At 41.2% G+C, this 27,877-nt stretch overlaps 1 protein-coding gene across 1 annotated transcript in view; it reads right to left on the bottom strand.

Annotated features, from left to right (window-relative positions):
• lrrc49 (leucine rich repeat containing 49) overlaps positions 1-27,877 on the bottom strand; it is a 68,824-nt gene that overhangs the window by 23,469 nt on the left and 17,478 nt on the right. The window contains exons 5-7 of the mRNA XM_080763398.1: positions 12,726-12,787; positions 9,441-9,588; positions 5,716-5,799 (exon numbers count right to left, since the gene is read on the bottom strand). Of these exons, the coding sequence (XP_080619524.1) occupies positions 5,716-5,799; positions 9,441-9,588; positions 12,726-12,787 (294 nt within the window). The remainder of the gene's footprint in view (positions 1-5,715; positions 5,800-9,440; positions 9,589-12,725; positions 12,788-27,877) is intronic.

Raw genomic sequence — 27,877 nt, 5'->3', positions numbered from 1 at the left:
GCCCCTTCCGCAGCGCTCAGGCAAAAGCAGCCACAGCCGCAACAGCGCACAGACAAAAGGAATTTACGCATGCATATGCATGCACACACACACACACACACACACACACACACACACACACACACACGTAACAATATATTAATTCTTACATGAACAATTTTTAACGCAAACAATAGTACAATGCACAAACTCAACAGTAAAGGTCCCTGCACAGTGCACACTGCTGTGTTTTTCTGATTTTTAGCAGCGTTTTTCCACCGGTTTTCCAAAAATCGCGTCAAGTCTGGATGGACCTTAAGTGTTTCAGGATACAGATCGCGGATACAGGAAGCATCGTCTCCTCCACATGTGGCGACTGCCAATTATCGCAGACACTGAACAGAATTTAGCCATTGCCTCTTGGCATGTGCATTCCTGCAATAGGCAGGACTTTCACAACAAATGCATGCGTACACACACACACACACACAGATGGACACACCCAACATAGACATGCGCACTCATAGACGAAACACATACAACACACAAACACACACGGGCAACAGATGTACATGAGGCACACAGATGGGACATGGTTACACACACACACACACACACACACAGACACAAACACACACACACACGCACACGCACACGCACACGCACACGCACACGCCTGTTTACTTTGCAGGATCAGTCACATGCCTGAAGAAGAAGCCTTTCAACAGTTTGATCAAACATTCTCTAACACCCGCTGAGCATTTCTTTCTCAAAGCATCCCCCATAACTACATCCAAACTCTTCAAAATCCCTATACTGTGTTATTACTGTATATTGGTAAGTATATTGTCTCTTGAAGACTATAATTTGCACCCAGCCCAACACAATGACTATTGGCTCAACACCACTCCCCTGACTCCCCCTGTCTGATTAAACACAGCTCCTCCACATAATCGGTGAATAGTCAAAGACTATCCCTGTCTACCAATTCACGCAGATATCTTCAACCCACCCACTGATTCACTTACATATTCTAGACGACCAGTTTGGAAGAATGCCCTAACTGACACAATACAATCAAATACAATAGAAACGCAAATAAATTGTATAAAAGAGTGGACTGTTTCTTAAGACTGTTTGTTGCGAGTCTGCTCTGCATCCGTCTTTCCTTTCCTAAAGTTTAAACTACTGTCCCAACAGGTGCCTGGCACCAACCTCCCAAGGAGATAGTGGTCAACCCTTAACAGATTCAGGACCGGACATGGGCCCTACTTGGCCAGCCTTCACCAATAGGGCAGTAGGCCCAAGACCACTGTGAGCTTGTGGAGTGGAGCAGCACTCATCGAGTTGCTCCATTGAACCATAGAGCACTCATCGAAGTCATTGAAGTTTGCCCTCTCCAAAGAATAAAAGGAGCATTAATCACCCTCTATGGTGCAGATCAGGAGGCCACTGCTTGGCTCAAAGACGTTTCCATTCGCTAAACAAAATAAACATCACAACAAAAATTTGGGGAGTCAATTTAACACTACTGAAAGTGTACAAATGTATTCCATAACGTACTGTGTACTCCTCATACTTGGGTCGTCGTCGTTTTTTCTTCACCACATCGCTTGACTTGAATGCTCCTACTGATCAGCGCCTCTATGATACTTAATGCACACCAGATGAAACATCTGTGTCCAAGATGGGAGCACCAAAGCAGTGCACAGATAAATTCCCAGCGCTTATTATGTGAGCGTTGATTTATCCCTGCAGATTATCATGAGTGGATTTGATGACAACAGAGCTGAAATATAATATTATATTATATTATTATATGGCTCATCAAGTGATCTAGGCCAGTGTTTCCCTAACTGGGGGTCGGGACCCAAATTATTTTGGGGCAGTCCCCAGATGATTAGCTTAATGTGCAACATTGTTTTCACACTGTACAGGGTACAATTTGAATGAATTTCGGTGCTTTACAGTTACATGGTAAAACACATTAATTGCATTTACATATACAAAGAGGTGGCACCGAAAAGGTCTAGGCTGAAGCCTAGACTAGATTGCCTAGTCTTTTTTAAGAAAAGAAACAAAATACAAAGGAAACTGAAGAAAAACTACGCTATTTTTTTAGAACTTAGTCTGACAGAATGAGAACATTCAGATGGAGAGCAGTAAGATGGAAACAATTTAAACTCTAGCCAACTCTAGCCGATTTAAACTCTAGCCAAGAGTGGAATATAGAACTTAGATCTTATGATAAATATCTATTGAATACCCTACTTTTAAATAGCTTTTTAAATTTGATACGTGATGGGCATAGCTTTAGTTCATTGCCCTTTGTGTTGGTCCTCGCCCCTTTTTGTTTTAATACACAGGTCCCCCTGAGGTTGTAATGGGTCTCTCTCGTTTGAAACAGCTCCTGTATGGATGATATTTATTTATTTATCTTGTACATGCATATTGCAGTGTTTAGGTTGACTATATCTTCTAGTTTTAGTGCATGTTTGTAGATGAATAGTGAGTTTGAAGCTGCAAGGTATTCAGTTTTATTTATGATTCTCATGGCCTTTTATCTATTATAACACCTAAGAATTTATTTTCATGTACTCGTTCAATTTCTATGTCATTTATTGTTAATTTAACTGAGTTATCTATTATTATTTTTTTACTAAAGATCATGTATTTTCTTTTACTTAAGTTCAGCAATAATTTGTTGGTATCACACCACTTCTTGAGGGCTTCTACAGTAGATCTCTTTTTACTGTCCACATAAGCTGTTTCAGGTCTTTTCCTGAGCTGTATAAGCATGCAATTTCCTGAGCCTGCAATTCGAAGTGCTGGTCAGGGTGGGGGTCCCCGGTTCAAATATCTTTATTTGGGGGGTCATGGCCTGAAAAGTTTGGGAACACTTGATCTAGGCACAGAAAAAGCAGAATAGCGCATTAAATAACCATCAACCAGAACTCTGGTTGTAGATCTGCTATTTTTGAAAAATCTTGAAAATGTGTGCAAATCTTTGAATATATTTATAAAGTGAAAATGTTTAACTTAAATATTTTGCTTCTGGGGTCCCTGGAACAAAACAAATTCAGATGCTGGTGGACAAATACATACATTTTGGGGATCCTTGACATGAACAAGTTTCTATTCAGACATTTTTGTACACATTCTGTACATGGGACGTCTGGAAACGTCATAGGGAATCGAACCGAGGGGTACATACGACGTCTGTAGACGTCCTAGCGCATCCTCAATGATACCGGGCGAGATAAGAATATTCAGATTTTTTTTTTCAGTTCGCCTTTCAGCTACCGCATGCTACACTCTGCACTAATCCAGGGAGCTCTCCGTGGTTTTGAACTGATCGATATACTAGCGCTTCATTTCTGCTCCTCATCTGTCTCTCCCGCAAAATATGCTTTTTGGATCATATATCGTATAAATTAAAACGATAGCAATGTAAGCTAGCAATGTAAAGCAATTTTTTTTTAGCGGATTGTTTCCGGGTCATGGGGTTCAGAGTAAAAGCGGCCATGTCTTTCCAGCACCCCAGAGCTCCTATTTTGAAGGAATCTCGGCAACGGTTGTGTTAATAGCCTACTGTATAATAATGCTGACACAAACGAATGGTGGTTTCATGCATACGGATACCAATAAGAATTTGATACCAACATTAGCACCCATTAAAGTGCACTTCAAAAGCCTTCTGACCCCCATCCACACTCCCACGCCACATCAGCGCTCCCACTGTCACTGACATGAGAAGCAAAATAGACAAGCAAATGCAGCACATTTTTTTAAATGACCTAAATGTTTCAGAGTAGACACAGCTTTCTAATCTGAAACATTCTGGATCGCTGGATTGACAAACAAAACTAAACAAAAAAAACTAAAATGTTGACAAAGCAGATTCAAAACCAGCAAATAATGCCACGGTTGTTGTTTTTTGTCCAGATAGATACTTAGCCTAAATTAAATTTGTGTTTCATAATCATAACAACACATCTCTGGCTAACACAGTGTGCAGTGCAGTGGATATGAAATGTCACAACTCTATTCACGGATACAAGCTCAGTGGTGTTGAGGCTAGAGCACTGCTTCTCAAACCTTTTCAAGTCAAGGTCCCCCAAATTGAAATGTATTTTGGCACGGATTTGCACAAATCTTCCAAGATCTTTCTAAAAGAGCTTTTCAAAAAAGATCTCATATCTAAATAGCAGCTATAGCTGTTAGACTTGAATAGTCAAAGTATAAAATATAAATAAAATATGGTTAAAATGACTGTGACGTAACAACTTTTGCTGGAGACTGCATGCCCTGGTATCAAAGACTATAATAATGGTATACCCAACCAATGTCTCCCTGCTTGTCACTCAGCATCAAGGGTTGGATTGGGGGTAAGTATGTCCAGGGGGATACTTGTGAGTCAAGCTGCCTCCTTGCTTCATATATTCACCGATAAGCCTCTTAGCAGCAAAAAATCCTGCTATAGCCTACTGTACAGTATATGTATGTTACGATGGGCGGAGAGAAGGCATCGGCAAAGAAGGCAAAGCCAGTGTACACACAACAAAGCTTGTGGTATTAATGTTAGATTAGAATGTGAAAAGAGAGTTCCATGAACACAACACAACATTATGTGGTATTTCTGTCCAAAGTCCAAACAAACACCAGCTTATCGTATTGAGACCATAGGTCACAGTTTACTATGAAAACCAGCAAAACCTGTCAGTCAGTCCGTCATGCTAAAATATGCCAGTCAGTCCGTCACGCCTCGTGACACGCTCCATTATGGCCAATACAGAATTCATTCCATATGTTGATCTGACATCATCTGACCTCACCCTGTACACTCAAGACACTGCCCCCGCTGTCACCCTTAGATCTCCATATATGGAGCTGACCTGTTCTGACATTCCTGATCCTGAACATTGAATGTTATATAGAGGTAGTAATCTAGGATCATAGCTAAGCCAAGAATCTATCATCAATCTAAACTATAGGATACTAGGTCAACAACTGAACCTGGCATATGTCTTAAAAACATGCTACTGTATGAAATATGTCATATTTAACCTTTGCATGAGCCTGCAAGTGGTACGGGCAAGGTATAATTCGTTAAGGAACACATTTCCGGCTTGTCCAGTTTCAACAAACACAATAAGCCATTTTGGCAGGTTGGAAGCTGGATGGGGAAGGATTACTGCCTTAAGGTGCGCTCCCACCACAAGATGAAATATCTTGCTATAGTTGCTTGAAGCGCTTCACTTTGGTCCTTTATTTTTGGAACGCAGTTCAGATCTAAGATTTACCTGGGAATTCCAATACAAAAAATAACGCTGTGACCCAGGGGTAGTGGGAGTACTTGGGTACTCTATCGTGTGATTCATTTCATTTACCCGTCCATGAACAGTGTTCATTTCACACCGCTCTGCTGTAATATCATGCGTAATACAGTTTGGAGTTACTCTCATTGGTGACACAAAAACACAATGGCCCACACATACTTCAGTTTTAGGTGATAAGATACTCATCTTTTCGGTGGTTAGTAAAAAACTGAGAGATACGTTGGGGTGATCGATGAGTCACTCATAACCACAGCGTGACGTCATGGTGTAGTTTTCCCAACCACCGCAGGTGTGAGTTAGGAAAGGAGTATTCGAGTTTATCACCGAAAAACTGGAGTATGCGTGGGCCTTGACAGTGTGAATGAATGTAGTACAGTAGGTACAGTATAGACTCTACCTTGTGAATGCTCTGCTTGTGCGTCTCCTTCTTCTTTTCCTCCTCTTTTCGGGCCTGAGCGACAGCTACACGCCGCTCCTCGTCCTGTGAAACACAGCGGGAACGGTCAGACCGTCGCTCCATTCATGGCAAAGAGTGGGACTGTGTGACACCACAAAGTGATCCGGTCCTGTCCTCTGGTGCTGTTGATCAGAGTGGAGCCCCGGAGGCGCGCAGAGTGCAGGACAATCTCACAGCAGCCAGCTGCTGCATCACAGGATTATATATCGTTGTTGCCAGGCAGAAATCTCCATATCTCCTTATCTCCATATTCTGACTTTTTTTGTACATTAATGCCCTACTGCACTTCCTACATTAATACCCATCCTACTACAGAGTCACACATGCCATTTTCTAATTTTAATCCTGAAAAGTAACGGTTTTGGACATACGATATGAGGTTTCTGCCTGACAGAGACTATAATCTGTCTCTCTGATTGTCAATTTCAGAAATTAGCGGAGTCTAGCCGCTGCCTTCTACCATGCAGAATGCAACGCTGGCTGCTGGCACAATATGAGCCGTGTCACCCACTCACCCAGCCACCCAGCCAGCCACCCAGCCAGGCGGCCAGCTAGCCAGCCAGCCAGCCAGCCAGCCACCCAGCCAGCCAGCCAGGCAGCCAGCCAGCCAGCCAGCCAGCCAGCCAGCCACTGGAGGATGTGAAGCTCTCTTTGTCTGAGTCACTGGAAACAATGGCTCGATGTCTGATCAATGGAGATGAACTTAGCCTGGGACTAGAACCCTGTGTCATTTACTGTGTGTGTGTGTGTGTGTGTGTGTGTGTGTGTGTGTGTGTGTGTGTGTGTGCTCGCATGCGCGTGCGGGTGCATGTACGGGTGTGTGTGTGGTGAAAATGTCATATTTCACCAAGGCAAGAAGATGAGACGCAAGTCTGATCTGTCTAATCAATACCTTATAGATTACAGGGAGGGCTATTTCCCACGTACAGAAATGTATTAATGTACATATGTAAGGGCTGCAGACTCTTACTCAAATGGTCACCTGTCAAGTTAAGGCTTTTTGTTTCATAAATTGTTTTGATAACGTTATATGTAGATACTAGATATCACATGAGTTACTTTCTGAGAATGATAAACTAATCCCTTACACTAGGAAAATATTCAGTGGGTCTTTGCGCAGTATCGCCGCCCTATATCTAAAATTCAGTTTGCACCTATAGTAAGAACTATAATGTAAGAAGACAACAATGTGGACAGATTCATGTGCCGAATAGCTCTCAGAATCGGCAGCATGTCATGCACCTTTTGGCTTTTTGATCGAACCCAAACTCGGTAGATAGAGGATAGTAGACTCCCAGATGGAGTCAGAGATGCATCTATCAATTCTGCCTCACAGCCTGGTTCATTTGCAGTACTAAATTCAAATATGATTGATAAATAGTAGCCACTCTTCAGACAGATGGATCTCAGCCATGACTGGTGGCATAGCAGCATGTTAGGGGCAAGTTTTCACAGCAGACAGAGACGAACAGAATAGATCTTAACTTGGCCTGCAGGGTAGTTTCCAAAGCAGCCATGTTTTGGTACAGTGTGAATTAGATGAACAGAATTGGAGCTACAGTAGGATATACAATATACATGTATCTGTGGTTCTCAAAACAAACAAACAAACAGGCCAACAATTAAAAGTTATGTTTTTGTTTTACATTTTGCAACTTGAGTAAACAATCAGTTAATCTAAAAGTCAATGAAATCATTTAGTTTCACCTAACAATGGTGTCTGTGGTACATGTATAGAGATTCTTTGGAAGTACAAGATCAGACCTGGACGCTTACATGCATGACAGCTTTCAAATGCCTGCTGGTACTGAGCTAAAGTGCCTCGCTGGCAAAGACAATAGCATCATTCTTGCTGGGCAGGGTTGAATTTTGATTTATTTAGCCAAGTGCTTCTAGCCAAGTGGCTTCAATGGCCTGTAGGCCTGTGTGCTATAACAGCCAATTTGGCAGGCAACCATTGAGCATTTAATGGTCAAGCAGGGCTTAATTTGTGCCTGAGCTTGCCGGATGCCGAGTTCTGGTACTTGCCTGCTGCTCTCCGGGAAATCTAGAAGGTGCTCAGTCACCTCAAATGCACAATACAATACAATACGTTTTTATTTTAGGCTATTTATTATTATTCTACTTTCCCATTTTCCCCTCAATGTCCCTTCCTGCAATGGAAAGGGACCATGGATGAAAGGAAACTGAATTAGGTTTGTAAATCATCACAATTTAAACACTTTATTACGCTCACTACGGTTAGTTGTAGAGGACTCTGTGCCTCACCCTCATTTCAAAGTAGTTGAAGTTGTCAATGCTTGCAACTTGATGAGAGAACATGACTTTTACAAATTAAGCACTGTGGTCAAGTTATTGTAAATGTCAACATGCACGCACGGTCACACGCACGCACGACAGACAGACCGACAGACAGACACACACAATCCTTACAATGATACAGACCACAATGACATGTAAAAACATACTAAAAACAACAAAAATCCATACTGTAAACATAATATACACAGTAAGATTCTCAGTGTTTATCCATTTGTAACTCTGTGAGTGTACAATTGGGAACAGATTATGTAGTATAGAGGGTATGCATAAAGTCAGTTGTGAAATCAAATCGAATGTCAAAGTGAGTTTAATGACGCCAGGTATATTCAGTGATTTCACTTAATTCAAATATCACTTATTTTTTGTTTTGTTGTGATAATCCTCCCTACTATAGAGTGTGCTGACCATTATAAGGAGTTCCTCCCTGTCTCCTGTCCCAGTTAACCCCTGGGGGTCAAAAAAACGTAGGTTTCGTATTTGGCTAGGTGGCCCAGCCTTCATCCAATCAGGATAGAGAGGAACCTTCCGCCAATCATTTTCTGTTTGGACTGTCAAGGCCAGTAAGGAGTTTTTTGCCACTCAGTAGGCGTTCCTGCATAACTTCCGGGTATGATGATGATGTCACGGGCATACCCCCTATAGAGCACCGAAGTCTGACGTCAATATCGGCAGGGGGTGCTAAGTCCACGGTTCATGAACTTTTTATTTGCATTGTAATCCCCATAGGGGGATTTTAGATCGCCTCATTATAAGAACTGTGATTGAAAAATAAGCAAATCATCCCAGCCGTTTCACTCATATGGATATGAAGAATCAGCTGACTGTGAGAAACCGCTAATGTTACTGCTGCTGAATTAGTTAAATTTTTTGCTAGAATCAGTAGTACTGACTGTCATAAACGATACAGAGACACCTCCCCGACCACAATTCTTATACGAGACGATTGTAGAGAAGAACTTCCATGAACCAGGGGATGAGCGAGTGACGTCAGGACTTCGGCGCTCTATTGTCTTTGCCAGCATGGCAGTTGCTCAGTACCAGCAGGCATTTGAAAGCTGTCATTTGTTCCCATTTGTACACTCTCAGGGGTAATTTAACACTAAAGGTGTGTTCAGACTTGAATTTAAATATTCGCCTCGGTTCGTTCCGTTTGTGCTGCACCAGGTCGCGTCGCGCCCGTTCGCAGCGCTCGCGCAACTTCTCGTCTTTGCAATGACTTTGTATGTAATCGCGCAACTCTAACCATTCAAGTTTGAATGCAACTTTAGGATTCTACTGTCTAGACTCTACAGCACATACATGCAACACACACACACACACACACACAGAGAGCGTGTTGTTACCGTGATGCGCTTCATGTCCAGCTGTCTGAGTTGAAGCACACAGCGCAGGACGGCCTGCTTGTACCATGTCTCCAGGGCTAAAGGGTTCCCATCCAGGGTGAGCTCACAAAGGGAACGGGACTCTCCAAGGCAGGCTAGCTCGTCAACACTGTGTACACACACACACACACACACACACACACACACACACACACACACACACACACACACACACACACACACACACACACACACACACACACACACACACACACACACACACACACACACACACACACACACACACACACACACACACACACACACACACACACACACACACACACACACACACACACTTCAGGGTATACTCAAATACAATGTCCATGTATTTGCCAAATCCATAATAACATTGTTTTCCTAGAAACCTGCACTATCCACACGTTACACACAGATTATTTTTATTTGCTAAATACAAATAGTACTAGTTATGGCATCAATTTCAAATCATTGAATCATATAGCATCACCTTGAATGAACCAATATCGTCCATGTTTCATTATCGTCAACCACACTGTTACATTACACCCTTAAATTACCATGAGGCTGAGTTGAACAAGGTGGGGTGGATTTAGTCTTCCTCAGTATACTGGGAATGTGCATGCATATGTTCACGCCGATTTCTGAGCAATTAGCTGCACACAGGGTGAAAACATAATCGCCTCCCTCTTCATAAATCATGGTTTTAAAAAGTAAAGTGGTTAAGCCCATCCCTGATATTCCTGTGAGGATTTGCCTCTGAGGTTCAGCCATCTTGGATTATGGCTTAAGAGTGAGACTAGAATTGGAGCAATCTGATTGAAATTAATCCCTGTTTAAAGTTAAATCGAAATCAGGTTTAAATTAAATGTGGGTTAGATTGAATCCATGCTTAAAATGTTGTGCAACATGATTAAACATTAAAACTCTGATGCGCGCGCGCGCACACACACACACACACACACACACACACACACACACACACACACACACACACACACACACACACACACACACACACACACACACACACACACACACACACACACACACACACACACACACACACACACACACACACACACACACACACACACACACACACACACACACACACACACACACACACACGTATGAGTCAAGTAGGTTTCTAAACTTTAATCCAGGATTGCATTCGACCACAAGGGCTCTGCTAAATTGGCATGGCAGGTTGTCAGCCTATCAGAGCAATCCCACAGGCAGTTAGAAGAGGGGTTGCCAAACGTTTTCAGCTGGAGGCTCAAAGCTTATATTTGGTGTCTCGATCCCACTGACCCATTGCATAAACCACTTAAGAAGTAGTGGTAAGCAATAGACTAGATTTTTTATTAAAAGGTTAAAGTAAACTATATTCTGATAGTAATCATTGCTATAGACTAAAGAGTGTTTGTTCAGTTATAGGGGATCTCTTTGATAAACAGAAAATACATTTCAGGTGGGTGGGAAATCTTTAGCGAATGAGGAATATCACCCATGTTTCAGCTTAATGTATAGTGTTCCAGTTCCAATTTTATCTGCTTATTTCTTTGTGTCATCACTTCTGTATTCTCTCTCCTGATTGGATAAAATTGGTATCCCGATCAGAAGATGCATTTTCTGTTTAATGAAGAGCTGGAGAGACAAGGAGCCTCATGTTACTGAACAAACACTAGATACCAATGAGTACTATCAGAATATAAAGCAATGTAACACTTTGCAGATTGTATCGTGGATAGCCCAATTTGGGATATGCAAACTGGGATATGCAAACTTGACCTTGACCTTATTTTAACAAAATAATTCACTTACCCTACCTTTAAGCCCTATATTAAAAAAAAAATAGGGCAAATAGCTGCAATATGAAGTGATGTTGTAGATCTGCTATGTTTTTAAATGTGTGAATATTTCAGAAAATGTATTCCAAAATTGGGAGATGTTTTTGTTTCTTCTTTTGTGTCTTTTTGGAGGACAGACATAATGGGGAAGGAACATATAGGGCCAGGGCTACCTATGCTTGGAAAACACTGCTGTAGAAGCATGTGGGAAGGAAAGACATGCAAAGCCCCAGAACGCTGTGTGAGGTTGGTGAACCACACAGATAATACATCGTTCTAATTTGTGATAAAGATCTCTGGAGCTGCCTAAACCAGGCATGTCTGCTCTCCTTCTCTCTCTCTCTCTCTCTCTCTCTCTCTCTCTCTCGCTCTCTCTCTCTCTGCCTGGCAACAGAATATCATAAATACTGTATGGAAGTCCAAAAGGTAGACATAGGTTCTAAAATGCTGCCATTTTTGTATGTTATAGGAATGATAGCCTCAAATGTCAGACAATGCAGAGATATAATTGTGCCCCCTAATTTATCACTGTAGTAAAATAATCTCTCTCTGGGGTGGAAAGAACATTTAAAGTAAAGTTGAGGACACACATCTGAAATGTGTCATTTAGCATACTGTCATTTAGTCACAGTGTCACATAGTCAACATTCAACATTCATGTCAACATACATTAGATAGATCCATCTGACTGTGAGGACAAGGAGAGATGATGGCATGCACTGAGGCAGCCGGAGGGACAGGAACTCAAATACTGTAACTCCACTTAATATACTTGGATCAGAAAGCAACCACAGATAGAAAAAGTATGTGTACTGTACAGTATTTGCATGTGCCAACTATCGCTACTGTGTGTGTGTGTGTGTGTGTGTGTGTGTGTGTGTGTGTGTGTGTGTGTGTGTGTGTCCATGTGCACACAGGGAAGTATGTTTCCGCTAGACAACTTAACATGGACCACACATTCACACGCCTTCTCCTAGCAACCGCTGCTCTACTTCCGAATCCCTCATTCATCCAGCGTCATTTATTCATTCCATGCCAGGCATGGATGAATGTGAATGGATGGATGGCTGGATGGATGGCTGGATGACTCAAACCACTGCAGCGGCTGCTGCCTGGTACTTCTGCTAACAGCATGCTAACTACTGACCAACAAACAGCTAAGCCGTGTCGTCACCATGCGGGTTAAAACCGTCTCTGTGACAGCGATCCTATCTCCTTTGTGACCCACGCGTGCCTTCCTGCTGCAGCACGTTGGCCAGGCCAAGCCCAGCCCAGTGACAACAAGGGAGGGGACATTGCTGCGCCGTGGGGGCCAGGCCGGCTGCACCACGCAGGCACGCACGTCCCTGTGCTGTCGAATCAGCCCTGCGGAGAGGAGGGGGTTAAGCGTCAGTCTGCAGCCCATAGTGCTTACCTGGTGATGCTGTTGCAGCTCAGAAAGAGCCGCTGCAAGCAGGGCAGCCGGTCCACCTCGGTCTACACAACCAGCAGAGGATAGAGAGAGAGAGAGAGAGAGGAGCGGGAGATGGGGCGAGAAAGAGATAGAAGGATGAGGAAGGGGAGACGGCATTAGTTAGGAGGACAGGAGCTTAGCGGCTCAGACCTCCCCATCTCTCTCTCCATTTTCTCCCAGTCACCTTGCACAGCTCCCAGCTCTGGCATACAGCCCCATCCAGCCATGCGCGCACCGCCCGCACGCACGCACACACGCTCACGCTGCTGCACGCTACTGCTTCGTCTGCAGAGGGGAAGGGCGGGGAGGGAGAGGTGGAGGAGAGAACTGAGGAAGCGTGTTGAGAGGGGGGGGAGGAGGAGAGAAACAGAGCTCTGCGCTAATGCAGAGATCCCCCCTGCTGCAAGGAGCACACACTCGCACGCACACACACACACACACACACACACACACACACACACACACACACACACGATACTGTAGCAGCTAGCTGAGCTAACTACCCTAGAACAAAGAGCCAACAGGCAGGGCATGGGAGAAACACATCTGAAATTCAGTGTGAATTGATTTTCTATTGTTCCAGTGGTGGCTGTTTCATGTGGCAGCTGAATCAATGGAGGCTTTTTACCAGGAGGAAGACTGTAAGGGCAGCCAGTTGGCTGGAAGGTTAGAGATGAGATGAGACAGACACACACACACACACACACACACGTGCGCGTACATACGCAACATCATCAGCAGATCCATCTTCTAAAGAGATGAAAATGAAGATGGCATGTTAAGCAGTAGCAGGGGCCAGGGAGGTTGGTTGAACATCCATCGTAGCAGCAAAGGGGAGAGAGGTCGCTCCAAGAAGTAGAGCCCCAGAGAGCTGCGTCAGCATCAGCCCATATTGCAGACGCCACCTCTCTTTGCCTGCCTGCCTTCCACAGCACTATACCCTGCCAGGCTCCATTCAAATGACATGTTAGCCCGGCCTGAACTACAGAGAGGAAGGAAAGGAGGAGGAGGTTGCAGAGTCATGGGGGAGGGAGGGGAAGGAATCAGGGGAGGGAAGAGTGGAGAGGATAGAAGAAGAGAGGAGAAGGGGTTACTGTAGTTTGTAGTTTTCATGAGGTCGGATAGGTTTAAGTGGGAGAGTGGCAATAGAGACTTGGTTATGGTGGGGGACATAAAGGGGGGTAACAGAGAAGTGAGCGGGACAGCAGGCTGTAGAGAACACTAGGTTCAATACATTACCAGCTCTATGTTATGAATAAATAACTACATTGGGTTGGGTCATGGCAAAGATAGACAAAGACAGCTACCCAAGTATAACACTGTGTCCAACTTTGTCACTAAATGTGGACAACCTATCCTATACTTTACTCAAATCAGTGACGTTTGTAGTTAATTCTGAGCAATTTCAATGAAATCTTTCAAGTCATTTTTCATAGTACTTACCCAGAGTCCCATCTATCCATTTAGATACTGTACATTTAGAGTGATTTTCTGATAATTTTGACCCACCAGAATGGAGCTCTATCTCCACACGACGAAAATCATCAGTGCATCCTTGTCAGGCATACTTCAGTAGAAAATATAGTGTTCACAGAAAGGTGTATGATTTATACTGTGACTATATGAGTAACCGTGTCATGATTTCAGATAAGAGACGTTGCTGTTCTTTTTCCCCCGCAAACTAAATGTTATTGAGTATGTTATTGTAAGAGTATGAGTATTTATTTCTCTCTTTCTTTGGATTAAATGATGCATAGCATGTGAGCTAGCTGGTTCAGGCAGGTTTCACACATCACATGTGGATGTATACGGATGCGTTATTATTACACTCTACACACTAGTGCACATATACACATAGTGAGCCATGTGTATATGCTGACATGGCAATCAGCTGATCAATGTGTGGGGTTATTTAAACACACCTCAGCTCTCCGCTCTTCCTCCTGGTCTGTTGGTATGACCCCGTTTGCTCCCACTGCCACCCCAGCACCACCTAATAGTTCTAATATGTTCCCCATGGGGGGTTGCTATTGTATTTTTAGATTTAGCAGAGCCTGAACGCGAAGACAAAATATAATATTCACACTTGTATGTACATTCTATAAATAAAATATTAGTTTCAATATATTTGAGTGAGTGAGTTATCTGACTGAAGACTCCTAACAACAGTATATTCAAGAGTTGATTGATGACTAACAAAGTCTTCCTTGGTGGCATCTGGTTGATCAATACACTGTAGTGTACATGTTTCCAGTGGTCCTCCTATCATGGTAAGTGTTCGTAGTTCACTGACTTCATGACTTAACACATGTACTCATAGGACCAAATAAGAAAGCAGCCTCCATTAAAAGGCTCATTAAAAGTCACACAAATCATGAACAACAAAGGAAACACTTCTCTCCACTTATTAAACACAGACGGGGGCTTTCCCAAGTCTGTCAAGGGGACGCTTTCAAAGAGTTGGATGTCAATAACACTAAATAAATAATAATAATAATATCTCAATTTATATAGCACTTTTCTGAGTACCAAAAGACACTTTACATGCATGGGGGGAGGAGGACAAAACAACAAAAGAAAATATGGTATGTTCTGTATGGGTGTGTTTGATTTGATTTACTGTATATCCTGAAATCTTAAATAAACTTCATTAGGCTAAAATAAAGGCATAAACTCAAGAAAAACAATGCATCAGTGAGACAGGTGGGTGTGCAGTTAGCTGGGAGAAGCCATATTGAAGAGGTGGGTTTTGATTAATGAATGCTCCGTCATACGATAGTGTCGGGTGCCAAGAATAGCTCATGTACAAATTCACAATGCAATGCATCCGCATAGCTTGGAGTTTGGCTAACAAACTTAACAGCCATTCTACAAATTCACATTGTGAGCTTTTAGATCTGCTATTCTTGCTACATGGAAGGTCTTTGGATTCCAAACATTCACAAACTTTCACAGTTATGCCTAATTTTTACGTGGTTGTGTCAAGCATAAATCATTGCATTAGACTAGCCTGATTGATATTTGAAGTGGCTGGTTGAGCAGGCAAGCCCAGTACAGCAGCCACTCTAAGGTACTGTAGAAGGACTCATCAATGCTCAACAGGGACAAATTGAATCAGAGAGAATAATAGCTGGGCACTTCAGGGAAGACAACATAAAATACTGGAGCACTGGATTGGTCTGCACATACTTGTATATATTATTTTTTAAAGATGTATATTTTTTGGCGTTTTTGCCTTCATTGATAGGGTACAGTAATTAGACAGGGAAAGTAGGAGAGAGATGGGGGAAGACATGCGGCAAGGGCCGGTGGGCTCGGGACTCGATTATTTAGCAGGGGTTATTATTTTTGAAGAAGACGCAAGTTAAAACCTCAGTCACCCCTGCAAAATGTTAGCTTTGCACAATTATGCTCTACTTTCAACCTTCTGTTCTGTTCAAGCATTTACACTTGCATGAGGCTTTGACCATTTTCTTGCAGTGTATGAGAATCTTTATTTATTTTACAATCATTAAATTCAGCAGTGACTCATCCTGCTCTGCATAAGCTCAAGACAGGTTGGGAAACTGAACTGGGCATCACTGTCAGATAAAGGAGTGGGACAACACATTAAATGTAATAACGTCATCCGCTTCTTGTGCAAGGCTTCTCCTCATTAAATGACGCAGCACGTTTTCGTTTTCAGGAAGTAATTAAAAATATATTTTATGGACTTTTGATATAAAAACACACAGAAATGAGAATTTCCCCATTTCTTTGGCATCCATTGTTAGGTATGCCCATATGATGACCACGGATAAGGTCTAAAAGTGTGAAAAACATATTTTTTATTTCACTACGCCTTTAAGAGGTGCTAGCTCCTCCTATGTCCAGCTTTGAGGGTGCGTTAAACACAAAATGTGTACTAACACAAACATTAAATGCCATTGAGAATGAATGGTCAGTATTACGTCATTATCCCAACACAAACATTACATGCCAGTTTTGAATAACACACAAACATTGAAGACAAAAGTGAGGACGCAAATTCTAATTGGCCGGAATGAGATGATGTACACTGGAGTGCCTTTTTTTTTACTGTTTAGATGAACATTTCCATAACCATAAACAAGGTAATCGGTGTATCAGTGTGCAGTAAACACACAGCTGACAAGGTATGCCAAGCCCAGAAAGATGGTGCACTCTTCAATAGTCTATTAAGCCAAATCAAAATTGGAGTCTAAACAGACAGATTAATATTTGAAAATGGGAAACCATGCAGGGCAACATTGTCCAAAGAACTGCATCAACCTTGTTGCTATATTTCACAAGAGGTTGCCAAGAGATTAAGCTAGTAATGTATTAGAGATCAAATCCTAGCACAGCCTTCTCTGCCGTGTCCTCACGCTTTATACAGTACCTCACATTCAGGTTTTCAACGTTCTCAGTACAGAGAACACACTAGCTCAGTGGTTTTCAACCTTTTTCATAATTTATTCTGCATTTGAGCAACGGACCACCATTTGATGAGATTTACAGTAGCCTCTCAGAACCAAAACTTTGTCCACAATTCCATGCTGTATTGATGTTACCACAGGAGAGACAACTGGCAAACGTTGATCAAAATAATTATTCTACATTCTCTACTGTAATTGTGTAGATTTCTTGAAAATCAAGAAATGCAGGTGTTTAACAATACTTTGAGACTTCTTGTAAATTAAGTAATACCGGTGTTTAACAATAATTTTACTCTTGAGAACGTAAAATGAAACCAAATGGACTGGGTCCATTTGGTTTCATTTTACAGTCTCAAGATTTAGGTCTATTTGGTTACCAACTCTCCATCAATTAGTAGCTAGGTGACCACCTGGAACCTCCTCAAGGACTACTGGTAATCCCCGGACCACTGGTTGTAAACCACTGCATAGCTGACTGTCATCATTTAAAATATATAGATCGTATTTTTTACCAGGAAACATCAAACGACATTTTTCACCCTGGGTTTGACTTTATGCCAAATTCAACCTCACTTACTGTAATAGTTTTCACATTTTCAGCATCGGCCCACCCCTGACAATATCCCAGACTGACATAATATTATAAGTTGTCTGCTCCGGAAATATGGAAACCATGTTGATCTTAATGAATAGTTTCTGCCATATAATTAAACACGTTAGTGGTGTAATTCAGTCAGTGGATGCTGAGTGCCCAAGATAATCAAAACCACTTTCACACCTTGTCATGTCATTATAATTGAAAACATAACATAACAAAAACAAAACAATCCATCCCTGTGAAAAACAGTGAAAATAGCCACAAGATCACACTGTGTTAAGTGGTTATAATACCACCGATATTGACATTTTGGGGGACAGTGCAAGTCATGCCACACAGTTGCTTTATGTTCAGTGAGCAGACCTTGTCGTCTTGGTGTCTGGATCTCTCGGTGTGTGCGTGCATGTGGCGATGTGTGGAGACAGCAGCAGCCTCCATCGCCCTGTGTGATGCTAAATATAGCAGGCCAGGCCACTGGGTGATGTCACTGCTGGGCTGACGTAGTGCTTCACAAATGTCCACTTACAGTATACGGTTTCCTCTTCTAAACTTCCTAATTGATCAGAGTCAATCAACTGGCAGGATGTGTTTGTGTGTGTGTGTGTGTGTGTGTGTGTGTGTGTGTGTGTGTGTGTGACGTGTGTGTGTGTGTGTGTGTGTGTGTGTGTGTGTGTGTGTGTGTGTGTGTGTGTGTGTGTGTGTTTTGAAAGAAGGTAGGATGTACGCATACCGCTGTTAAGCTCCCAGTAGTTTATTAGGAATACAAGTTCAGGATTCAACGTTTCGACCCCTCTGAGTTTTCATCAGGATTCCTGACAGCTGTGTGCGGACATCCTACCTTCTTTCTGTATGTATATTTTTGTCCAACACCCGTAAACTACACCCGTTTTTAAGATATGTGTGCTTCCCGTCTGGATGTTTGTTTGTTATACCATACATCCCCCAACGTATGTAGAATTTGAGAAATAGACATTGTGAGGACCATTTTCCTGGTCTCTTCACAACTTCACAAGAAACATTTATGTTTTATGGTTGAAAAAAATATTTTTAGATATACGTTTACAATTAGAAAACAAAAATTAGGTTGGGGTTAGGATTAGAATTTTTAATTTAGAGGTTATATTTAGGGTTTGGAATGCGAGTAAAACATGATTTAGGCCTATACTTAGTTGCGTGCCAGCCATGCACCTTTAAAGGACCACTTCACCACTTTTCAACCTATCTTCATATAATAGGTCCGCACTAATAATCAAACTCGGTAGCCCATAGGAGGGCTGTGGGCAGTTCAGAAACCGTCTTCCAGTGACATCATCGATGGGGAATAAAAGCTAATAAAACTGCAGGCTTTCTAGTCCTGAAAAGTTGCAATGCGAAAATGGAAGCCATCGTTCTAAAAATCTAACCATTTTTGTAAAAAAATATTGTTAAATAATCTGCTTAATGATGATGTCACTGGAAGACAGTTTCTAAACTGCCCACAGCCCTCCTATGAGAGTAGAAAACAATCGTGCCATTTTATCATGATTACTAGTGAGGACCTATTATTAGTCCTGTGACGAACAGTCAAAAAGTGCTTTAGTTTTCGAGATACCCCTACCGGGCTTAGGACCAAACACAACATAGTTTTTCCTCATCTCTAAGGTCTCCCAGACATGAAATGGATTCTTGTATAAAAATATTTTACTGCAAAAGTGAAATTGATACTGTATATAAAGTTATACACCCCAAACTAAAAATAAAGCCTGTCCGTCTGGGGGTTGAGGCACTTAAAGGCATGTAGATTCACAATGGAAGCTCTGAGAGGTTCAAAACTTGGCATACTTGAAGCCAGAACATACCTCTACATTCTAGAAAAGACTGAATGTCAATATCTGAATGTCAATATGAGATAGTCATTTGAACACATACCTACAGTAGGCGGAATTGTACATCTATTGTAGATGTCTTCTCTACTTTGTGACTCTGGAATGGAGTGTCATAGCAACACATATGGCTTGTAGGAAAGGTGAGGTGCTACTGAATCCAGCAATACCAATTGTGTAAATGTAGCTTGCATAATCGTGGAGTTATGCCACAAAACATATATGGTGTCCCAAACGGGGGGAAATAAAACTAATTAAATCTACAGTATCACATTAGTTTTATTTTTACTTCACTTATCAAGGGTGGGAAAACATTAAAAATTCACTTGAGTAGAAGTCCCTAAAATGTATGAAATGTCTCAAACTTGAGAAATGAGAAATTGTGAACAAATAGATGCCGCTTCAACAATAGTACAGAGAAATATGCAAGCCTACAGTGGAACTACTAACTATTATTATGTTGCAGCACATGACCTGGATGTTCCCTCATCAAGCTCAAATCTCAATATTATCCTCATAAATATAAATCAAGTTATTCATTTCTGTTATTTGAATTATTTGGTTACAGTCAATATATACTACAGTATTTGGCTCCACCTATGTGCATCTTATGTGATTTTATATGTGAAGTGTATCGGAAATCGGGGCCGATCATGCCATTATTAACACTAGAAGGTCTGAAGTAAAATCAGCTAAATTTGCATGTGCTTAAATTCACATTTAGAATTATTTTTCAGATGTCAAGATTTTCTGAGATGATAGAATGGTGATGGATGATGATGGTCATGGAAGGGGAACCTTCTGAAAGCTTCATGGGCAAAGATAATCAACTTCAAAATAATAATAAAAACGGTCAAAATGACCTCTCAGACCTTCTAGTGATGATCAGATCGGGAGCACAAAAATGTGTTTGGGACATCCCTAGTAGCAATATGATATCCATATCATGATATTAGACTGGATATCGGAAGCTCTGAGAGGTTCAAAACTTGGCATACTTGAAGCCATTCTAGAAAAGACTGAATGTCAAATGAGATATAGTCATTTGAACACATACCTACAGTAGGCGGAATTGTAAATCTATGTAGAATGTCTTCTTTACTTTGTAGTGACTCTGAAATGGATTGTCAAAGCAACACATATGGCTTGTAGGAAAGGTGTAGTTCTACTGAATCCATCAATACCAATTGTATAACTGTAGCTTGCATACTCGTGGACTGGAGTTTTGGCTTCACTTATCAAGGGTGGAAAAATAATAACAAATTCACTTAAATCCCTACATTACAATGTATGAAATGTCTCAAACTTGAGAAATGAGAATGTGTGGTAAAAATGTATGCCGCTTCAACAATAGTACAGAGAAATATGCAAGCCTATAGTGGAACTACTAACTATTATTATGTTGCAGCACATGGCCTGGATGTTACCTCATCAAGCTCAAATCTCAATATTATCCTCATAACAGCAAGTTATTCATTTCTGTAGTTTTTTGGTTACAGCCATTTGGTTACAGTCAAATTATACTACAGTATTTGGCTCCACCTGCATCTTATTGCCTACAGTATGTGGCTTTCTTCATAAAATGACAGGTAAAATCATTTCACATATTTTGGAATGTGAAAAGATGAGATGAACCTTGTCAAATCAAGTAGCTATTTAGCTGACTGGAGTGGAGAGTGACCTAGCATTTAGTTCTCTTTAGTGTAACAGAGCCTACTGCCTGTCCAGTATAGTCTACACTGACAATAGCAGAACCCTGCCCTGACACTATTTCACCAGAATGGAAAATAGACTTAATTAGTATCACTTGTAATATGGTTACTGCACATATACTATAGCCTAAAAATAGTGTGCGCAATGCACAACATAGATACTGTACAAATTCTGAAGTGTATCTTTAAAACTTTACCAAAATGGAATATTGGATCCAAATCTTTGTATCATCTTTGCTAAACAGTTAGAAAAAGGCACGAAACAAGACCCATAATGTATAAAGCCCACGGCAGAAGACCTTCAACACATACTAACTGTTCAACAGAGAGATGAGGTTCATAAAACCCTGGAAAACCCAAATTCAATATACTCTCCTCATATATCAGAAAACTACTCCAGTAAGACCAGAGTGAGAGCATGCACTGCAGTCTCGTCAAGAAGACTGAACAGCATACAACATTGTTGAATAGGATACAACACTGTTTAACATACAAATATATTGTTTCATTTGTGGGAAGGCCAGCACAATTGATTGATTGATTGATGGATTTAATAGTTTATTAGACATAAATGTAGAAACAGCAACCGAGTACAGTCATACAATCAGTCCAAAAGGGATAGCACAAAAAAGTCCTTGCGTTCTTGTTGCAATCAGTTCATAGACAAAACCAGGACTACTGGTCAGAGTACCAGAGACAGGGCCTTCACATGCAGCATCAGAAAGATTGATGAAGTTGTACATCGGCTGCTCTCGTACCCAGATCTCTTTGTGTATGATGACAAATATCATAAATGCTACCTAAAACACTAAATCTCTAAACGAAATATAGCAGCTGTAAAACAACGAATTAGAACAGCAGACCAGTATCTATGTCAAAGCTTTTATTAATCTCACTGAAGTAGTTAATTTTCTTTAAATAAATGAAAGTGATGACATCACTTTCAATAAATAAGAGTTATGACATACTGAAGACACTGGTCCATGGTTTTCTTCATCGATATATCTGCAGGTCTACATGTATGTAGTAGTTCTGGATTTTCTTGGAGATTTGCATCTTCTCTCATTGTGCCCATTTCCCATGGGCACACTTTTAGAGCATGCAACATCAGACTTTCCATGTTCTACAAATTGTAATGCTGTACGGTATGTTTCCAGGGTTTGTATTTAGACAATATCATCTTCTTCCTCAGAGTCAGTGTCTTCAGTATGTCATCATAACAGTCAATGAGTTTATATACCGTAAATGGAAATTGGTGCATTTACAGTATATGGAGCTTTTATCCAAAGTACTTTACATAGATTGTGCATTACATTCACACATTCAGTCACACACCGATGGCAGAGGAAACCATACAAGGCACCGACATGCACATCGGGATCAATTAGGGGTTCAGAGTCTAACTCTGGGGAAGCCCTGGATCGAACTGAGAATATGGTATGATATAGTACTACCGGTATTGTTAGTTCACACTGAAATTTGTCTTGCGAACCTCACGGTTCTCCATCCAGCCGCTCTATTGGCCAGTTGGCCACTCTATCCCTGAGGCACTGCCGCCCGGCATATTTACCGGTATTATATATTATATATTTGTCATCATACACAAAGAGATCTGGGTACGAGAGGAGCAGATGATGTACAACTTCATCAACCTTTCTGATGCTGCATGAAGGACCTTAAGTCTCTGGTGCACATACCAGTACCAGCCATAATGGCTGTCAGATGTTCTGGTCTTGTACTGGCCTTCACACAAATGAAAAATCTCTTTGTATGTTAACCCATTCTGACCGGGCACCCATTTTGGTGTTAGCATCATGTTATGCTTTACCTATTGAAAAATAGCAGATCTACAAGCTCATATCGCGCCACCGAGTGGCGCGATACGAGCTTGTAGGTCTGCTATTTTTGAAAAATTCGAAGAACGACTGACATTTTTAGAATCTGATCTCAGGTCAGAATGGGTTCATCAGACCAGTGTGTGTCCAGTGGAAACCTCGTATGAATCTGATCTCAGGTCAGAATGGGTTAAACAATGTTGTATCAACCGTATTCAGTCTTCTTGATGATACTGGTGCAGGCATGCTCTCACTCAATTTGCAACTTGCTCATTACTGCAGCATATTGTCTGTATATAGAGCCACGGTTTTATGAACATCATCATCTCTCTGTTGAGCAACATTTAGTAAGAGAGTAAGAGTCTTCTGCCTTGGGCTTTTCAACATTATGGATATGGATGTCCCGATCACACTTTTTTGCTCCCGATCTGATTCTGATCATTTTAATTTTGAGTATCTGCCGATACCGATTTTTCCCCATCCGAAAATTTTATTTTTATGCAACTCCTATGCAATATCACAATAGTACAATATCCCAAATCACGGACAATATCCAGTCTAATATCATGATATGGATATTATATTGATACTAGGCATGTCTCAATCACATTTATGTGCTCCCGATCTGATCATTTAAAAATGGCATGATCGGCCCCGATTTCCGATACACATATAAGATCACATAAGATGCACATAGGTGGAGCCAAATACTGTAGTATAAATTGACTGTAACCAAATAACTCAAATAACAGAAATGAATAACTTGATTATTTATATTTATGAGGATAATATTGAGATTTGAGCTTGATGAGAGAACATGTGCTGCAACATAATAATAGTTAGTAGTTCCACTGTAGGCTTGCATATTTCTCTGTACTATTGTTGAAGCGGCATCTATTTGTTCACAATTTCTCATTTCTCAAGTTTGAGACATTTCATACATTTTAGGGACTTCTTTTATGTTTTCCCACCCTTGATAAGTGAAGTAAAAATAAAACTAATGTGATACTGTAGATTTCATTAGTTTTATTTCCCCCCGTTTGGGACACCATATGTTTTGTGGCATAACTCCACAATTATGCAAGCTACATTTACACAATTGGTATTGCTGGATTCAGTAGAACCTCACCTTTCCTACAAGCCATCATATGTGTTGCTATGATAATCCATTCCAGAGTCACTACAAAGTAGAGAAGACATCTACATAGATGTACAATTCCGCCTACTGTAGGTATGTGTTCAAATGACTAGATCTCATATTGACATTCAGATATTGACATTCAGTCTTTTTTTTCTAGAATGTAGAGGTATGTTCTGGCTTCAAGTATGCCAAGTTTTGAACCTCTCAGAGCTTCCATTGTGAATCTACATGACTTTAAGTGGCTCAACCCACAGACGGACAGGCTTTATTTTTAGTTTGAGGTGTATAACTTTAAATAACAATTTCACCACTTTTGCAGTAAAATATTTTTATACAAGAATACATTTCATGTCTGGGAGACCTTAGAGATGAAGAAAAACTATGTTGTGTTTGGTCCTAAGTTTCTGGGGGCCATTGTCACAGTACTATATATGAAGATACGTTGAAAAGTGGTCCTTTAAGTTATGGTAAAAAAATAAAATTATATTCATAAATGTCCTCACACCTATAGTAATGCAAGTGTGTGTGTGTGTGTGTGTGTGTGTGTGTGTGTGTGTGTGTGTGTGTGGGGGGGGGGGGGGGGGGGGACTTGATACTATTTGATGATATTTGAGTTCTTTAAAGTCACCTGCTTAACTGTGGATTCAAATGCAACCATCAATTGTGTGTGTACTGTATGCTTGGCGTGAGCGTGTGTGTGTGGTCTCCCCTCTCATGATTGACTGGTTGTTCTGCATAAAGTTCCTTTGTAATTTATCCTGATTGATAGTGTATTGTGTTGGATGTATTTGAGTTGTATTGGACTGTATTTTGTGTATTGTAACCTGTAATATGGCTAAAATAGCCGGAACAGGAACGTGCCCAGGGTGCTGCCCCGGTTCCGGCGAGCCACCCCGCGTCCGAAACGATCGAGAAATGACAGTTACCGTGTGCGGGTCCCCAGGGGGTCCCTCTACTGTACTGTACTGTACTGTCACACCCGAAATCATATAAACACTAACAGTTAATGTTAATTGTGTTAGGCTGCACAACAGTGATACTTGGTGGTGAAAACCAACGCTATTTTCGTGCTTAGACACAGCCATCCAGAGACACACAAAGCTCTATAATTCAAAAAGCAAAATAAGGAGGTTTCTGCCTGACGGCAACAATATCCATTTTCATAGGCAGAACCATCTTGACATCACCAGTACTGGATAACCTTCTGCCTCATTCCAAACCCTGGAACAAACCCATCTATCTGCAACATCATTATGAGTTTAATCATCACACTTAAAACCCTAAAACAAGAATATTTCAAAAAGAATCTAAAGAAATTACTTATTTTCTATCAACACAACGTATTTTGCTAATTTGTCTAAAATAGGCGACTCTTTGAGGTCGACTCCACCGGTCATCAAATTCAAGTCTTCACGGGATTTGAAATTGATGGAACTACTACTAAAAATCAAGTGCACCATGCTCTACTGTGCCTATTTTCAATTTCAGAAATGTGTCCACAAATTACCTGCACTCAAAATAGTGAAAATGGGATTTAAATCTCCTTCGAAAAATCGACTGTATCCACCTTGACTGAAATGGCAGAACCCTTTTAAGACACCTGGAATTGCAAGTGTGTATATTTAGTTTGTGCCTGCAAAAAGCACTTGGCAGCAAATCCTTCTAATTACACAGACCAGGAAACTGCTGAGACTCATCTCCCCTCCTCTGCATTCAATAAAACATTACATCTGATAATTACAAATAGATGTGTTTTTCAAGCACATCTTTGCAGGAGCAAGCAAGACATGTGAAACACAATGTTTATATTGAACTACTGTTACATTTTATAAAAAGTTAATTTAGACTATTCCTTTTACCGGTATATGACTGACTGCATACATTTTGCATACAAATGTGTAATGTATTAAGTACAAATGTATATTCGTATTTGCAAGTCATATGCAAAAAAAAGAAAAGAAAAAAAAACATTATTATTTTTAACTCAATGAAACAAGCTGTGGTTGAAATAAATAAATGGATAAATAAAACCCCAAGTTTGGACACGGTTTTTATTTTCCATGCACGTTCTGTGAGGCAGAAGGAGAGGGCTTGGGGATTTGCATACAAATGAAGCTGTTTAGGCATGCACAGCTCTGTTTATCACATCAAAACTATGGAAACCATCAAACCAAGCAAGGAGTGCATTTCTGTTTTTCAACGTATCCCCTTTCTCCTATGCCGAGCCACTCGCAGGCAGGGGGTTGTGGGTAATGAGCTACATCTCCCTGGGTAACGGCAACAAGATAAATTTCTCCTCAGATCCTTTTTCAGAGCGCTTCTATTTATGTGTTTGTTTTACCAGAGCTAGAAAACGGGTACATGTCATATCAAAACAAAGCAGGTACCACGGCAGTAACCAAGCGAAGACTCATGCCAAGGAGATGACAAGATGACACGTTTTACACCTTAATGAGACGCACCGTGATGACACCTCAGCTTTGATATGCCAGGGTGATTCTGCATTGGTATGTGTGGAAGTGTGTGCGTGCGTGCGTGCGTGCGTGTCCACCAAAGCACAGTTGGAGTCATTTACAAGTTATTATTGGCAGCGTTAGGGACACAAAGAGCAAAGTGTTCCTGTGCAGGATATAACAGCACGCACTGACTGAGCACCATCCTCACCTATTAATGCTGACACAGGAGCTGAACTGTTTACGATCTCAGGCCAGCGTTTGAATCATTACCGGGCTGAGACGTCACATCTGTACAGTGCATTAGTACGACAGAGAGACCCCGCGGATCAGACGTACTGCAGCTGCCTCGCTACTTTAAACAGAAGGAAAACAGACACAGTACCTAGAAGAACCCACAGCATGAGCGCAGGCGCATAGTTACTAACCGTAGAAGAACATACAGTACTACACCCCCGGTCCCAAAGTACTACCATAGATACACAGTGGTACTCATGGATGAAGGCAAAATAAAACATTATAAATGTTGTTAAGCCATGTCCTAATGCGATTTGCAAAACAGCGGGAAAGGAGCCTCCACACACTGGCACTGTGTTGTTTCATAAACAATTAGCACAATTGCACAAAAGTAGAATCATGGTGTTTTGGCAGCCATACAGTCAACCGCTTGAAGAAATTGATGCTAAAGTCTGCCATATCAGCCCTGACAAAAAGTAATTTTGAATTTTAAAACAAAATGCCAAAGATGGTTAAACTTTGCTTTTATGAAATATCTGAGATCATTAGGATTTTCTTATCTATTGCTAGTTTGACCACTTCTCTTTAATCTTAAAACAATGAATAACAGAAAATAGGCAATAAATAGAAAGAAAATAATAAAGTATAGCCTGGCACTCATTGGTCTGAATGGGAGCAGTAGTGCAGGGGGAGGAGGGGACCAAGTTGAGATGAGTGGATGGGGGCAGCAGTCAGTTCAACAAGCCCACAGTGACAGCGTGGAGATAAAGATGATGTTGCACAGCTTTAGTAGTCTGTGTAAGGATGCTTCTGAACATCCTGCCGGATGACAGGGGGAC

Source organism: Protomyctophum bolini (genome assembly GCF_963924005.1).
Source record: "Protomyctophum bolini genome assembly, chromosome: 1".
Classification (NCBI taxonomy): domain Eukaryota; kingdom Metazoa; phylum Chordata; class Actinopteri; order Myctophiformes; family Myctophidae; genus Protomyctophum; species Protomyctophum bolini.
This window is presented reverse-complemented; position numbering and strand designations above follow the sequence as displayed.